At 42.7% G+C, this 17,500-nt stretch overlaps 1 protein-coding gene across 3 annotated transcripts in view; it reads right to left on the minus strand.

Annotated features, from left to right (window-relative positions):
* The window catches only part of LOC143287468 (endothelin-converting enzyme homolog), a 177,336-nt gene that overhangs the window by 139,212 nt on the left and 20,624 nt on the right, over positions 1-17,500 (minus strand). The window contains exons 1-2 of one of the 3 annotated variants that reach the window (XM_076595469.1): positions 14,572-14,737; positions 13,256-13,314 (exon numbers count right to left, since the gene is read on the minus strand). The exons of 1 other annotated variant lie outside the window; for it this stretch is intronic. In XM_076595469.1, the coding sequence (XP_076451584.1) occupies positions 13,256-13,285 (30 nt within the window). In that variant the 5' untranslated portion in view covers positions 13,286-13,314; positions 14,572-14,737. Of the gene's footprint in view, positions 1-13,255; positions 13,315-14,571; positions 14,738-17,500 lie in introns of those variants that run through there. One more of the 3 variants, XM_076595474.1, reaches the window with a different exon arrangement.

The following is a 17,500-nucleotide window of genomic DNA, read 5'->3' on the forward strand; positions in this document are numbered from 1 at the left end:
CTTTTTTTTTTAACATCTATGCCGATCAAGCTGAATTTCTAATGTCTGTCTGTCTGTATGTTTGTCTGTCTATCTATCTCTCTGTCACATATTTCTTCATAATACAAACAAATACAATCAAATAAACACATGCTGAAATTTGGTACAATAACCAGTTCTGGTCTTTCGGTTTTGACAAACCTAAAATCAAGAGTCGGTGACGTTGCTAAGTTACATAGCTTTACTGTTGAACACGGTTGTGAAGCCGTGCCTCCTTCAGAAGTCTCCAATCGTAAGCTGGGAGAGAGAGAGCGAGAGAGATTCAAGATTCAAGATTCAAAAACTTTATTACTCAAGGATAAAGATTTTAGGCATCGCCCAGTCTTCCAATCTGTCCTTGTGACAACAATAACAACAACAACAACGTTAACGATAACGACACAACAATAATGATTTTGTTAACACTGCTACATCTACTGCTACTACAACGAAGAATGATCACCATCATCATCATTAACATCGTAAAAAAGTAATAAAACGAACGCATTCATACATTCATATCCATACACATGCACACACACATATACATATACTTATGCGCATAAGAGACATGACCGAAGTGAGAAACATATAGCGGACATAAAGAGAACAGAGAAACACAACTTTCACACTGTACGTATACAAAAGTGATTAATTTGCTGATGCAGATGTTACAGGTAAAAACATCCAATTTACAGGCGAACAAGGAAAAACATTAAGGCACAAAGGTAGAAATAAAATAGATTCACTGCATGTAAGGGTATTGAGACAAACTTCACAAAAAAGCATGACTTTTTGTCTTTTTTAGCTGGTTAAAAATAAATAAATTAATTAAAAAAAAGCTTTGTGGGCCTATTGCTTGTGAAGCAGGAGTTCTCGTATGCTTGATTTGAAGGAATGTAATGAATTGCACGTCTCAATGGACGAAGGAAGAAAGTTCCAAACAGATGGTCCAAAAAATGCAAAGCTAGATTTGTACAAATCGATGCGCACACGAGGCAGAATATAATTATCTGAATCGCAACGCTCTGATGCCCGTTGAACAAGGTCACTGAGGTATGGTGGTGACATAGAGAGAGAGAGAGAGAGAGAGAGAGAGAGAGAGAGTCAGTCAGAAGATAGACAGAGAGACAGCAGAGACAGACAGAGCTTCATGGACAGAAAAATGATTGTGTTCGCCTCGCTCAATGACAGCTTCAATGAATCTCACACTTTCAATGCTTAAACACACACACACACACACACACACACACACACACACACACACACACACACACACACACACACACATTATCGCGTTTATAATTATTTGTTGAAGTTTGAAAAGCGCATCCTCATAATTTATGTGTGCAGTTACAGACTGATGGCTGTGCAGTCGTTTATAATATTATACATTTCATCATTAAATGACCAGTTTGTTTGCAACACCCACTTTAGGAGGGACCTTCGCCACTACAAAAAAAAGAACAAAAACACACACAAAAAGAAAAAGAAAAACACAACAACAACAACAAACAGACCAACAAACGAACAGACAACAACAACAAACAAACATATATATATATTCGAGTCCACTTCCCCCATCCCCCCACCCCGCCTTTTGTAGCGCTGTCTCTCTGTCACTCTCTCTCTCTCATGAAGAAGGAAAGACGGACACAAATCACAACAAAACACTCCGCAACCAAGGTTGAAAGTGCAATGTCTGAGCACAGTATTAGATGAAAGCTTGTTGGTGTTCTCTTTTTTTTTCCTTTTTTTTTTTTTTTTGTCTTTGTTTTACTGTAATCATGTGCACTATTGAACAATTAAACACTATTTAGACCAGCAAGGGGAACAAAAAAAATCAACCATGCAACTCTGTTTGTGCCATCTTGTGAATCCCCGTTACCATCTTCTGCTGTGTGTGTTAAGTGAAAACTCCGAGCTCCTGCCCCCCCCCCACCCCCCCCCCCCCCGTCCCCGCCTCCCCCGTGCAGCAGCATTGGAAAGATCAGCTTCACAGCCTAAAGGAAGAAACTAATTAGACTTCCGACGGACATCCAGCACTGAAAATAGAAAAAAAAGGGGAACGAATGAGGTATAGAGATGGGAATTAACAGGGGATATAGGAGAGGGGGACAGAATGAGAGAGACAAGGGGGTTAAGGTGAGGTAGGGGGGTAGTGGGGGGGGGGGGGGCCGGGATGGAGGTGGAGGTGAGGTGGGGGGGTGTGGGGGTGTGTGAAGAGAAAGTGGACACGTCCGTGGGTGTTGGTTGTCTGGGTGCGCGAGATCCGTGTCACCGCCTGCAGCATCCTCGTCGAGAAGAAGGGGCAGGAAGGGGCAGGAAGGGGAAGGAAGAGGGGTAGGGGGCGGGGGGGGCGGGGGGGGGGGGGGGAAGGAGAGATGCCGCACGCCAAGAAGATCGATGTCGGAAGACGAGTAAGGAAACAAGAGTTTCTTTGAAGACACCAACCTCTTCTTTTCCACCCGTACCCCGCCTCTCTCTCTCTCTCTCTGTGTGTCTCTCTCTCTGTGTGCTGGATGGGTGGGTGGACGGATCTAATTAATCTCTGTCTGTCTGCATCTAATCATCTCCCCCTTTTTTTAATAAAAAAACAAACAAACAAAAAAACACACACAAAACCCCCAAAAAACACACACACAAAAAAGCAAACATCCCCCCAAAAAACACACACACAAAAAGGCGACTTCCTAATTTTTCACGGCCCCAAGACCACCCCCACCTACCAGCACGGATTCTAGTTTAACGGCTCCAGTCATTCATGGTTGTTCAGTCGATACACTTCCAGCAACCCTCCAACGCGTCCCACAAGTTTCATAGCGATTTCATTTCAGCCTCACCCCCCCCCCCCCCACACACACACACCCAACCCCTACTTCCCCCCATTTTTTAATTTTATTTTTTTTATGACGACCCTCTCTCGCTCAGTATTAAGGAAAATAAATAGCATGATCGATGACTGATGACTCAATGCATAAGTCGCGGACTGGGTCAGGGTAGGCAACCCTTCTGCTCATAGAGCGTACATAATCAGCTCACTTTTTAAAAAATCCATTAACTCTCTCCATACGAACGGCGAAAGAGACGACGTTAACAGCGTTTCACCCCAATTACCATCATCAAAATATTGCAAGCAGATGGCTCTTATACTGAAGAGGTGAATGTTGACAAAGAATACCACAATTCTGACGACGGAAGCTAAAGGACACACAGGACATCCGAGGGGTCTGTGTAGAGGAGAAGAGAGGACTGGCCGTACTGAGTGAGTTAATGACCACCACTCGGCTCGAAGCTCCGATCCGTCCGTCACTTGAGAAGCGATATCTGCTGGCATCGTTGCAGCATTTTCTCCTGGGCGTAAATGGGTTTGTTTTCCAATGTAACAGAGCCCCCGGTAAGCTTATGACCCAACTGTCATATGAGAACCTTCGCCTACTGAAGGTTGTATGTTGCAATCACTCCTCTCCGGTGTAGAATAATTTTCCAGTCATTAACACCGCCCCCCTTGAGGCCGGATTCAACTCAAATGTCATTTTCTTTTCAGGCTGAATTAAACAATGTAAAACGACTCGTGTTTGAGATTACTAACACACAGAGAGACAAAGACACGGACACAGACACAGACACACGCACACAGACACACGCACACACACACACACACATGCAGACTGGAAGAGACAAGTAAACAGAAAACAAAGAGGGAAAAAAATAACTGCGTCCATAATGTATTTTGTTTGCTTCGAGCAAGTCTTACATTCAACGCCCGTGACACGGTGATAAGGACCCCCTCTTGCAATCAATCAAGAGAGAATTGCTTCCGTCCATATCCACATTTTTTCGGGTTTTTTTTTTCTTTTTTCTTCTTTTTGTTTCTCTTTTTGTTTGGTTTGTTTTCGTGTCTGTTTTTTTTTTCTTTTCTTTTTGTTGTTGTTTTGTGGCTTTTTTCTCTTTTACACTCACACGCAAACGCACGAACACAAACACACGCTCTCTGTGTGTGTCTGTCTCTGTCTCTGTCTGTCTGTCTCACCGCTCAAGCACACACTCGCACAAGAACAAAATTGACCTCCCCCCGCCCCCCCCGTACACACACACACACACACACACAGTGTGCACACAATTAAAACATTAAAAAGAAAGAAAAAAGCTGTCTAAGCTTATTCGTTTACCCTCGATAAGGATCATTTTGACTAGACACGCGCGCGTGCACACATGCACGCACACATGCACGCGCACGCACGCACGCACGCGCTCGCACGAGCCCATGGTTTTATCCACAGGGTATTAGCAGTGATTGATCGGACACATGGAATCAATATATGCTTTGGATGACAAGTCAACAACTCTCTCTTCCTCTCTCTCACACACACATGAACGAACACACGCACGCACACGCACAAATGAATGTCATATAAAACATTTTTAAAAGACTCGCATTAAACACACACACACACACACACACACACACACACACACAAACAAAACAAAAAAACAAACAAACAAAAAAACATTCAAATAAATGAAGCCACACGCGCACAAAGTATGCATGGACATGAGCTGGCACAGAGAGAGAGAGAGAGAGAGAGAGGAAGAGAGAGAGAGAGAATGCTCTAGTATACAGTACTATCATACAGTACACACATACACACACACATACATACGAGCGCGCGCGCACACACACACACGGATGCAGATGGCATAATATCAACACAAACACACACGCTCAAGAATAAACACACACACACACACACACACACACACACACACACACACACCAAAACAACAACAAAAAAACGCGAAAACACAAACACACCCACACAGACACATGCGCGCTGACTAAACAGGCTCCCATTTTCTAATTCATTTGGCATTAACAATAATGAACAAACAGGCCAAGAGTCAGGATATTTCCTGTTTGCCTTCCATCCTCTTTGATTAGGGGAAATATTAGACCCATACACAGTTATTCCTTTTTGGATCAATTATGTTATGGTTCTTTTTTTTTTCTTTTTTTTATTTGTTTAATTTCGTTGATTTTTGTGATTTTTTGTCAACGTCGTCTGTGTGGTTGTTGCTGCTGCAGCTGTTACGATTTTTTTTTTTTTTTTTTTTTGTGGTTCATTCACTCATTCATTTATCTCTTTATTTAGAGAGAGTGAATGAGAGAGAAATAGAGAGAGAGAGACAGAGAGAGAGAGAGACAGAGAGAGAGAGAGGGGAGGGGGAGAGAAGAAAGCGTGTGTGTGTGTAGGTGTGTACTCTCCTCTGACCCTCTCTTCCTCATCCTCTTCTTTCTCCCAACAGGTATGCGTTATCCTAAAAAGTACAAAAAAACCCCACCAAACTATGCTTGTATTTGAAGGATTGTTAACAAAGTCTTGCCATGATTTGTAGTGAATATGAAGCTCTCTTGTGTGGTTTTTGTCTTCATTCATTTTTCCTTCTCTCTCTCTCTCTTGGTCTTCTGTTTGATACCCTTTCCTTATCCCCGCCTCCCATTTTCCACCTTCGAGGTTTATAGGACCAAAGAAACATTTGTTTGCTGACCCGGTTCCCTTCAGAAATAAAACCTGATTCAGTTCATTTCCCTGTTTCCCCCACCTCTCTCTTCTGGACGTCTCCGACAGAGTGGACAACATTGAAGTTCTGAATCACAAACATGTTCGCTATTATTTTCATTAACATAAGTTTCAGTTTCAGTAGCTCAAGGAGGCGTCACTGCGTTCGGACAAATCCATATACGCTACACCACATCTGCCAAGCAGATGCCTGACCAGCAGCGAAACCCAACGCGCTTAGTCAGGCCTTGAGAAAAAAAAAAAGAAAAAGAAAAAAAAGGTGAATAAATAATAGATAAGCGTACATAAATAAGTAAGTAAATAAATAAATAAATAAATAAATATATAAATATTTACAATATAAAAAAGGTAGTAGTAACAATAATAATAATAATAATAATAATTCACATAAACAAACTCGAATGCACAAACACACCCACGCTAACACGTGCGCGCTGACAACAACAGTCTGTCATCTTCTAATTCCCCTCTGGCATCAACAATAATGCACAAACAGGGCCACAGTCTGGAACTGAAGGACGACGGATATTTCCTGTTTGCATTCCATCCTCTTTGACTGGGGGGGGGGAATATTGGACCAATACAAAAATACTACTTTTTGGATCTGTCGTGTTATTGTCCCCCCCCCCCCCCCCCCTTTTTTTTTATTGTAGTTTTTGTCATTTTTGACTCACTTGTGTAAACAAAGTGAGTCTATGTTTTAACCCGGTGTTCGGTTGTCTCTCTGTGTGTGTGTGTGTGTGTGTGTGTGTGTGTGTGTGTGTGTGTGTGTGTGTCTGTGTGTCCGTGGTAAACTTTAACATTGACATTTTCTCTGCAAATACTTTGTCAGTTGACACCAAATTTGGCATAAAAATAGGAAAAATTCAGTTCTTTCCAGTCATCTTGTTTAAAACAATATTGCACCTCTGGGATGGGCACAAAAAAAAGCAAAAGAAAAAAAAAAGCCTAATTATATGCAAACTGCATTTACTGTTATATTTATATTTTTGGTATTCTCTAAACTTGGCACTTTGACCTCTTATTCTGACACAACAACAAGAGCAGTCATTATTATCATTTTTTGTTCAAACAGGAACTTCTTTTGCTAAGCATGGAATTTTTATTTATTTTGCAAACGTTTTGGTGCAGATAGTGAAAAAGGGAAATTACTCTGTAATTAATGCTAGGGGACGTAATTTATCACAAGTGAGTCTTGAAGGCCTTGCCTCTCTTGTTTTTATTGTAGTTTTTGTCTTTTTTTTTTCAGCGTCGTGCTGCAGCTATTAGAATTTGTTTCTTTATTTATTTATCTGTTTAAGGAGAAAAAGAATGAGAGAGAGTGCGTGTAAGTGTGTACTATTTGATCGTATTGTGTACCAAGACATTCTCTTTCTATCTCTGTGTGTGTGTGTGTGTGTGGTGTGTGTGTGTGTGTGTGTGTGTGTGTGTGTGTGTGTGTGTGTGTTGCCTTCTACAATTTCTCTCCAGTAAACTTCTCTTCCTCATTCTCTTCTTTCTCTCAACAGGTATGCGTCATTCTGAAAAATACTTTAAAAAAAAAAAGAAAAAAAAAGGTATGCTTGTACGTGAAGGATTGTGAATGAATGTAGCCTTGCTACGATTTGTAGTGAATATTGTGCTCTCATATGTAATTTCTTTTTCTTTATATTCTCTCTTTCTCTCTCTGTCTGTCTGTCTGTCTGTCTCTATTATTTTTTTTTAATACTTATTTAATAAGTCCTTTCCTTACGCTCTCTACCACCACCCCGCGGGCCTACCCCCTCTTCCCCCCCCCCCCCCCTTTCGAGGACTAGATGACCAGAAAAGCATATGTTTGCTACCATTCTATTACCCTCAGAAATATTTCATTTCATTCCCTGTCTCCCTCCCACCTCTCTTCTGGACGTCTCCGACAGACCGAACAACACTGGAAGCTCTGAATCACAAACATGCTCGCGGTTATTTTCATCAACACAACATCAATGCTGGTCTCCATGGAAATTTCCCTCGCGCTGTCTGGAAGCGTTGCATCAGCGACCGCCGTTTCCGAGTGGTTTACCACACTCAATTCAAACCATGGTTTTTTTTAAAGTTGTTGTTATATACTATGATTTGTTGTTGTTGCTTTACAGCTCAACCAATCTCATCCTCCTTATCTAAATTGCACTCAATTCAAACCATGGTTTTTTAAAAGTTGTTGTTATATACTATGATTTGTTGTTGTTGCTTTACAGCTCAACCAATCTCATCCTCCTTATCTAAATTGTCAAGCAGGTCGGAACAACCATTCAAAAACAAAACCACAACGTAAAACAACAACAACAACAACCACACACACACACACACACACACACACACACACACACACACACACACACATTGAGACCGAAAGACTGAATGGATTTCTGGACTGATGGAGGCGTGCGTACTTGGAGGTACAGGCACAGACACCAGACACACACACACACACACACACACACACACACACACACACACAAAGATTTTCGAACACCGTTTGACAAATCTACAGCAGAAAGAAAGGGCCCATTGGGTGATTAATGAGAACTTGTGGAAAAGAACGCTCTTTCTCCTTCCCTTACGAGCGTTAACGAATAAGATGTTTTTGAAAAAAAACAAAAAAAAACCCAAAAAAAAAAACCCAGATATTCAAAAGAAGAAGTAAAAGAAAAACACGTATAGGCCTGCAGCATAACTCGTACAAGTATTGGACGCTGTGTCGGAAAGGAAACATGGCTGGAACATGTTTCATTATGCATCTGGCTCGTATTTCTCTGCTTCTCTCCCTCTTCCTGCCGTTCTTTCCCCCCCCCCCCCCCTTTTTTTTTCCAGTTCCACCATACGCTGCGCCCAGTAGTGGGATTAAAACGATTAAGTTTCCAATCTCAAACACACTTTGTTTTCATTCCTTTCTCTGGGAGAGATATGGCACGACTGAAATAAAAGACTTTTCTGGTTGAAATGATTAAAGTATGTCAGAGCTGGGACAGCTGAAAACATTCGTAATATTAGCGCGTACATCACACAAAACAACTTGATCACACTAAAGTTAGACACGCTCTCCAGGCACTGTTGTTCTGTTTCTATTAATTTAACTCACTCAGTACGGCCAGTCCTCTCTTCTCCTCTACACAGATCCCTCGGATGTCCAGTGGGTGTCTCAATGACCCAACCTTTAGCTTCTGTCGTCAGAATTGTGGTATTCTGCTTGCCATCTGCTGCAGAGATGATGGTTATTGTGAAACGCTTCCTGCTTCAGAGTTCCCAACGACATATCAAATAAGTACCCATGCCATTCATTCAATCAAGTAACGTGCACTGCGTAATACAGGAACCGCTCCGTCAGAAGTATCTCTTAAACATCTGAACTTTCCAGCACGCCGAATCCATCGTCCAGAAATTGAAATGTTGCCAATGCTATGGACTGCACACGAACGAACGATACAGCTTTCTCTTTTTTTCTTATCGAACAATCGAAACCGACTTGACACTATGAATAATGGGAAACGTAGAAAAACATGCTTCTTTCCCTTCCAAGCGATTCTGAGGGAGAAAAAAGTCATGAGAGAGAGAGAGAGGGGGGGGGGGGTGGGCGGTGGGGCAGGAGTGGGGGGGGGGAGAAGAAGCAAAGTGGGGGGTGTCGGGGAGGGAGAGAGGGAGGCAGGAGGTGGAGAAGAAGCAAACATACAGCAGACGTTGAACTGCCTTGAAAAAGAAAGGCGAATCCAATACATTCTTGTAAAAGACATACAGTGTGTTGATTTTACGGAAAACATTCTTTCTTGAATAAAACAAAATAAAACAAAACACACACACACACACACACGCACAATTGGAATAAATGTTTGACAGAAACAAAAAGCTGATCACACACACACACACACACACACACACACACACACCAACAACCACCATCCTCTCACCCTCACGCCCTCCTCCCACATACACACGATTACTGAGTACACGGATCCACACAATGCAAGTGATGCTCTCACATATGCAGTTTTTTTGGTTTTTTTATACTCACAACATAAGCTTTCTTCATACAATTTACAAAGCTTTTCTTACTGAACAGCAAAAGCACGCACTTCTAAATTCATGGGCATTAATTCACATGAGCAAAATACTGTCGCAAATAACATTTTGATTTAAATAATTATGATTTAATAAAAACAATTTAAAAAAAAATTTGATTTAAATAATTATGATTTCATAAAAAAAACAATCAAAAAAACCAAAACACAATGTGACGGCAAAACGAAAATCACGACACACACAATTATGCAGAAAAATGCACTGACAGAGAAAGGGTGTGTGCATATATATACGACTGTGCATACCTCTGTGTGTGTGTGTGTGTGTGTGTGTGTGTGTGTGTGTGTGTGTGTCAGCTGCCAGTTTTACAAGGCAAGGATGCCAGGGTGGGGGGGTGGGGGTGGGGGAGGGGGGGGGAATTTCAGGTATGAACAGGATCGCCGCCAGAAAACAAAAACAAACAAACAAAATAAACAAAATAACTAAATAAACAAAGAAAGAAAGAAAGAAGAAAAGTCTGTGATACAAGTTCCCTCTTCATTATTGTTATCTCGCTATTCGGTCCGTTTTCCTTTCGTTTCTATCGGCTATGGTCTGCTTTCCCGGAACATTCACACTGACCTACCTGTGTGTATGTGTGTGTGTGTGTGTGTGTGTGTGTGTGTGTGTGTGTGTGGTGTGTGTGTGTGTGTGTGTGTGTGTGTGTGGTGTATGGTGTGTGTGTGTGTGTGTGTGTGTGTGTGTGTGTGTGTGAGCGCGTTCGTGTTCACATTTCAGATAAAAACAGAATCATGGATCAGATGTGATGGAATAGTTTTTTCTGTTTGTTTGTTTGTTGTTTTTTTGCTAGTTTTTTTTTTTTTTTTTTTTTTTTTTGGGGGGGGGGGGGGGGGGAGGGGCAGTACACTCGAAAAAATGCCACTTATTTCATACAACCTTCGGAAAACAACTTCATGTCGAGGGAAATGGAACAAGTCAACTGAAGAAAAGGCATTATTAAGTTTTTCAATCAATATATCCATCGAACACACACACACACACACACACACACACACACACACTAATTAATCAATCAATCGATCAAACCATCAGTTTCCGAGTTTCAAAAAAAAGTATACGTGAAGGGTTTCCTCAGCAGGAACACAAAAACTGCAAAGCCACAACATTTCCCGCCCACTGCGTTTTACAACCCAGAATGACCAAACACCATTCAGAAACAACCAGACACGACAAAACGCCATCACACTAATTACCAACTCTAACTCAGTTTCCATATCAAAAGACAGCCAGAAATGTCACTGTATCATAAGTTTGTTTTTTGTTGGGTTTTTTTTTGTACAAACAAAATGAACATACAAAGAAAGAACATCCACTGTATCATTAGTTTTGAGTACAAACAAAACGAACACACAAAGAACAGTCACCGTATCATTAGTTTTGGGTACAAACAAAACGAACACACAAAGAACAGTCACCGTATCATTAGTTTTGGGTACAAACAAAACAAACACACAAAGAACAGTCACCGTATCATTAGTTTTGAGTACAAACAAAACGAACACACAAAGAACAGTCACCGTATCATTAGTTTTGGGTACAAACAAAACGAACACACAAAGAACAGTCACCGTATCATTAGTTTTGAGTACAAACGAACACACAACGAACAGTCACCGTATCATTAGTTTTGAGTACAAACAAAACGAACACACAAAGAACAGTCACCGTATCATTAGTTTAGGGTACAAACAAAACTTACACACAAAGAACAGTCACCGTATCATTAGTTTTGGGTAAACACAAAACGAACACACAAAGAACAGTCACCGTATCATTAGTTTTGGGTACAAACGAACACACAAAGAACAGTCACCGTATCATTAGTTTTGAGTACAAACAAAACGAACACACAAAGAACAGTCACCGTATCATTAGTTTTGAGTACAAACAAAACGAACACACAAAGAACAGTCACCGTATCATTAGTTTTGAGTGCAAACAAACGAACACACAAAGAACAGTCACCGTATCATTAGTTTTGGGTACAAACAAAGCGAACACACAAAGAACAGTCACCGTATCATTAGTTTTGAGTACAAACAAAACGAACACACAAAGAACAGTCAGCGTATCATTAGTTTTGAGTACAAACAAAACGAACACACAAAGAACAGTCACCGTATCATTAGTTTTGAGTACAAACAAAACGAACACACAAAGAACAGTCACCGTATCATTAGTTTTGAGTACAAACAAAACGAACACACAAAGAACAGTCACCGTATCATTAGTTTTGGGTACAAACGAACACATAAGGAAGAGTCACCGTATCATTAGTTTTGAGTACAAACGAACACACAAAGAACAGTCACCGTATCATTAGTTTTGGGTACAAACAAAACGAACACACAAAGAACAGTCACCGTATCATTAGTTTTGAGTACAAACAAAACGAACACACAAAGAACAAATCAAGAGAGGCATGGCCTTCAAGACTCACTTGTGATACACAGAAAGAAAGAATCCAAGCTTTTTATGTATTGTGTATAATTTCAAAATGTAATGTCTAAGATGAGATAGATCAGTTTAAAGCGAATTAAGTCCCCTAGCATTAATTACAGAGTAATTTCCCTTTTTTACTATCTGCACCAAAACGTTTGCAAAATAAATAAAACTTCTATGCTTAGCAAAAGAAGTTCCTGTTTGAACAAAAAATGATAATAATGACTGCTCCTGTTGTTGGGTCAGAATATCAGATGAAAGTGCCAAGTTTAGATAATACAAAAAAATATAAATATAACAGGAAATACAGTTTGCATATAATTAGGCTTCTTTTTTATTTTTTTTTGTGCCCATCCCAGAGGTGCAATATTGTTTTAAACAAGATGACTGGAAAGAACTGAATTTTTCCTATTTTTATGCCTAATTTGGTGTCAACTGACGAAGTATTTGCAGAGAAAATGTCAATGTTAAAGTTTACCACGGACACACAGACACACACACACACACACACACACACAGACAACCGAACACCGGGTTAAAACATAGACTCACTTTGTTTACACAAGTGAGTCAAAAAACAAACTGCTTGGAAGGGAAAATAAAGGAGATGAAGACGAAGTCTTAAAAGGTAAAGACCGAGAAGACGCAAGGTGACAGACAGTGTGAATAACTAATCATCACACACACACACACACACACTGCAACTTCAGCCAAAACCACCACAACAACAGCAGCTCACCAGACAGACAGTCACTGACTACTGACTTGCACTGTACACACGGACTGCGCACGAGAATGGGCTGCACGTGAGACAAACGCACAGGGGCACGTGACGAGGGCGAGCACAGAGAGAGAGAGAGAGGGGGTGGGGATGTGCGCGTGAAGAGACTAGAGGATGGTGCGGACGGTGAATACTGACTGACGAAGATGGGGGAGGAGGGAGGAGAGAGAGAGAGAGGGAGGGGAAGAGAGAGAGAGAGAGGGAGGGAGGACAGAGGGAGGGATAGAGGTGGAACGGGGTTGCCGAGGTGAGACAGGCACTACTTACTGCACAGTGCTCACAGACAAGAAGGCGAGGGGGGGGGGAGAAGAAACAAAACAGGTAGCGAGGTACGTACATGGAATACCTCCATTTGAATGCCAATCATATCCCTGGGGGACAGCGTGTTTTAGCCGGCTGCAAGGAGCAAACCAATGTTAGTTCAATGAATGAAATCAAAATAGATGAATAATGAGGACATACTTAGTAGACAAATAAATAAAAAAGATTAGTACGATCAGTGAACAGATGTATGCAATACATGAAGGACGGGACTATGAAAGCAAGCAAGCGCGCACACACACACACACATACACACGCACGCGCGCACGCACACACACACACACACACATGCGCACGCACGCTTGAGAGAGCCAGAGAGAGAGAGAGAGCACACGTGTGTGTGCAAACCCGTGAGGTGCGTGCGTCCGCTCGCGCGCGCGTGTGTGTATGAATGTGAACGTGCGCGAAAGTGTGCGCACCTGCGCAGGTGCCTTTTATGAATGAACATGTTTTCACGTCAGTAATCCACCCATGCACGTGTTAAGCTTGATAACGATGTAAAGCTTAAAAAAAAACGACCCACATCTTGTATTAGTAGTAGTAGGCTGGGGACAAAGCAGGGCTGAAGCTTTCTCCCAGTCCCTTCTTTGTTTCATGACATATTTTGGTAGGGATTTTGGTCAAGGTTCGACGTTTGATTCACAGTTCATTTATTCATCAAACTCTTCTAAAGATAAACATGAACTAAAGCTTGTCAATTCTGACCGCCATGTTTCTTGTTTACCGTTGCATGTGTGTGTGTGTGTGTGTGTGTGTGAGGGTAAGCGTGCGTAAACAGAAAGAATGGCTCTCTGATTGGCAGGTGAGTGACAATTTGTGGACCTGGCAAAGCTGTCTGCTTGAGTGAAACGACTGAATCCAGGTCAGACTTGGAGAACAGTAATTAATCCTCCCCTCCCCATAACCCGGCCCTCAACAATTCACAACCACTGAAAAATGGGTCACATCTATAAATGGAAATATCGCTTCAAATGTGCGCGAAAATTACCGCCAGAATAGGTCTCTGAATAGAGGATACTGAAATAGGAAATGTTTGTTTATCGATTACTATTCAACGCTTTTAGACTCGTTAAAATTCCATGTACTATGTATCAAAAGACCAGCAACACCGAATATTTTGACAGGCATGTCAACGCACTGAGGACAGCATATCAACTAATCATCTGAAAACAACAACTACCATTAACTAACAGAAGAATTCGATCAAACAAGCAAAATCAAACACAGCGAAAAGGCAAGTTCACAATGGCCTGAAGGTGAAGAACAAACTCCAAACAAACACAACTTCGTTTGACGTGTTCTACTGGCAGTGCTGAAATCTAGGCTACTCACCGTTGCTGTGCAATGGATTTGGGTAGGTGCGGGCACGGATCTTTACGACACAACGACAGAGTTAAACTGCTCAGTGACCCGATGCAGACCAACACGCCTCTGCACAGGGCTGTTAGGTGTAAACAGACACTGCTTTGTTGTCAGACTGGCGTTGGAAGAAGGGATAGGAAACTGAACACACACCACACACACACACACACACACACTGCAAGTACAACATGACTACCATCCCAACCACCCATTGCTGCTGTTTCAAAAGAAAGAATAAACAGCCGAAAAACAACACACTTAATTAAGGCAGCTGAGAAAGGATTGGGTGACAAGCGGAGAGTTTAAGCGAGACTGGGATAAAACAACAAACAAAACCAACTCTGCCGAAAATATCAGGCCGCTGGCGTGCGTTAAGGCTTACTGTTACATGGCATGACGTCAATCAAATGCTATCTCGCCAAGTTTACTCAGTGTTAAGAAAGTTCCGTCTAACTCCACGCTGATTCCATTCATTTGGGAACATTCTAAACGCAATGCAAACTCAACGCTGCAAAGATCGCCCATGAAACGTTGCCCTGCTGTGTCTACGAGGGTGGGTGGAGGGGAGGGATAGTTGGGAGGGAGGGGTGGGAGTTGGAAGGCTCGAAGGAGGATCAGGGGGGTTGTAATCATGGCTCTCAGGGAGAGACCGTTCATTAAGTCGCTCCCGACGTATCCACCCTCCAGTCCCTGCTGGTATACACACCCATCTGCATTATCCTGCTTCCCTTGGACAGAGAAAGAAATGTTGCTGCATGTATTGTTGCTCCTCTACATGGTGCTGTTGTGAGGAGCGAGGGAGGAGTTGGGGCGTAACTTTTAGGACCCAGCGTAGAGTCGTCGAAGATAAGGTCACACACACACACACACACATTCACACACACACACACACACACACACACACAGAGTAGCCAAACCTGACCAGTTTACAATCTATCGCTCTTCACTTTTACGATGACTCAAGATCCCGAACCCACTGGGTGAGAAGTTGTAACCTAACTTTTACAACCCAGCATTGCGTCGTTAAGGGCTGTGCCCTCGCAGGTAACACACACACACACACACACACAGAGACTTGCACGCACCCTCACACATACACACACGCCAAATGCACCCGCACATATTATGCCTCAACCTCTCCACCAAACACCCCTTCCACAAAAACACGAATTTACTCTGAAACGCACACACGAAATACAAGCGCATGCATGCACTCACACAAACAAGCACGCAGCAATCTCATACACGCGTGCGCACACCACGTACATATATGTAAGTCCGTGGCGTACACGAACACAATGCACGCAACAACAACAGCAGCAACAGTGCAGAGGGGAGACAATCAAAATGTGCAGTGAGGCTGCACGCATTGTCGCCGGCGACAATACGTTCAGGGGCGACAATACATGCCGCAACAACAGTACCAGCGCAGACGGGCGACAATACATGCAGGGGTGACAACACATGCCGCAACAACAGTTCCAGCCCAGAGGGGTGACAATACATGCAGGGGTGACAACACATGCCGCAACAACAGCTCCAGTCTAGAGGGGTGACAATACATGCAGGGGTGACAACACATGCCGCAACAACAGCACCAGCGCAGACGGGCGACAATACATGCAGGGGTGACAACACATGCCGCAACAACAGCTCCAGCCCAGAGGGGTGACAATACATGCAGGGGTGACAACACATGCCGCAACAACAGTTCCAGCCCAGAGGGGTGACAATACATGCAGGGGTGACAACACATGCCGCAACAACAGTTCCAGCCCAGAGGGGTGACAATACATGCAGGGGTGACAACACATGCCGCAACAACAGTTCCAGTCCAGAGGGGTGACAATACATGCAGGGGTGACAACACATGCCGCAACAACAGTTCCAGTCCAGAGGGGTGACAATACATGCAGGGGTGACAACACATGCCGCAACAAGAAAGTCGCTCTGTCCATGCAACGTACGGTTCGAGGTCCCATCACCTTCGGCCACCGGTGCAGAGAATTCCTATCGGAAGCATGTCTATGTTCCCCCAACGCTATGTATGTTTAAATCATACATACATTTTTGGGTACTGGTCAGCAGTGGTCAGTGGTCAGCAGTGGCAAGTGACCAGTGGTGGTCTGTAGTGGTCTGGACGTCATAATAATGCACAAACGTTTGCGTAGTGGTCAGCAGTGGCCAGAAATGGTCAGTGATGCCCAAAAGTAGTCAACAGTGGTCAGCTAATGATCGCACCCTGCCAAGACTCCCAATAATGCATAACCGTCACATAGTGATGCATGTTGAACTCGGATAGTGTACAACAGTGGTCAGCAGTGGTAAAGCAGCGGTCGAACACCTCATGCAACAGAATAATGGACAGATGTCACGAACTAGCACGGACAGATGTAACGAACTAGCACAGTCTCAGCACTTTTCGTGGTCAGTATAGTAGTGGTAAACAGTGCTCCTAAACCGGGGGTGGAACTTAGACCTGGCTGAAAGAAAAGCCGCTCTACCCTTTCTGTTTTCCCGTCTGGAAGCGACAGTTCTCCACTAGTTCTCTGCACATCTGTTCTCACGCACAGTGTACAATGCGTGCACACGTTGATGTCCTTTTTCTTCTGGCAAACCCACCTTTTCAATTGTGGCAGGTCCACTTCCTTTGCGTTAGCTGTGCTTGACTATGTGTGTATACATATGTATGTGTACATAACTACATGCATGTATATTAATGTGTATTGTGTGTGCGTGTGCGTGTGCGAATGTAAGTTTGTGTGTGCGTATGTGTTAGGGTAGCTGTTAGATACACATGTATGTTAAAATGTATGTATGCAGCGTGTGTGTGTGTGTGTAGTCACATTTTGGTGTGTGTATGTAACATAGATATGATGTTTTATGTTAACAAAAGCGT

This window comes from Babylonia areolata, chromosome 11 (assembly GCF_041734735.1).
Source record: "Babylonia areolata isolate BAREFJ2019XMU chromosome 11, ASM4173473v1, whole genome shotgun sequence".
NCBI classification, from domain to species: Eukaryota; Metazoa; Mollusca; class Gastropoda; order Neogastropoda; family Buccinidae; genus Babylonia; species Babylonia areolata.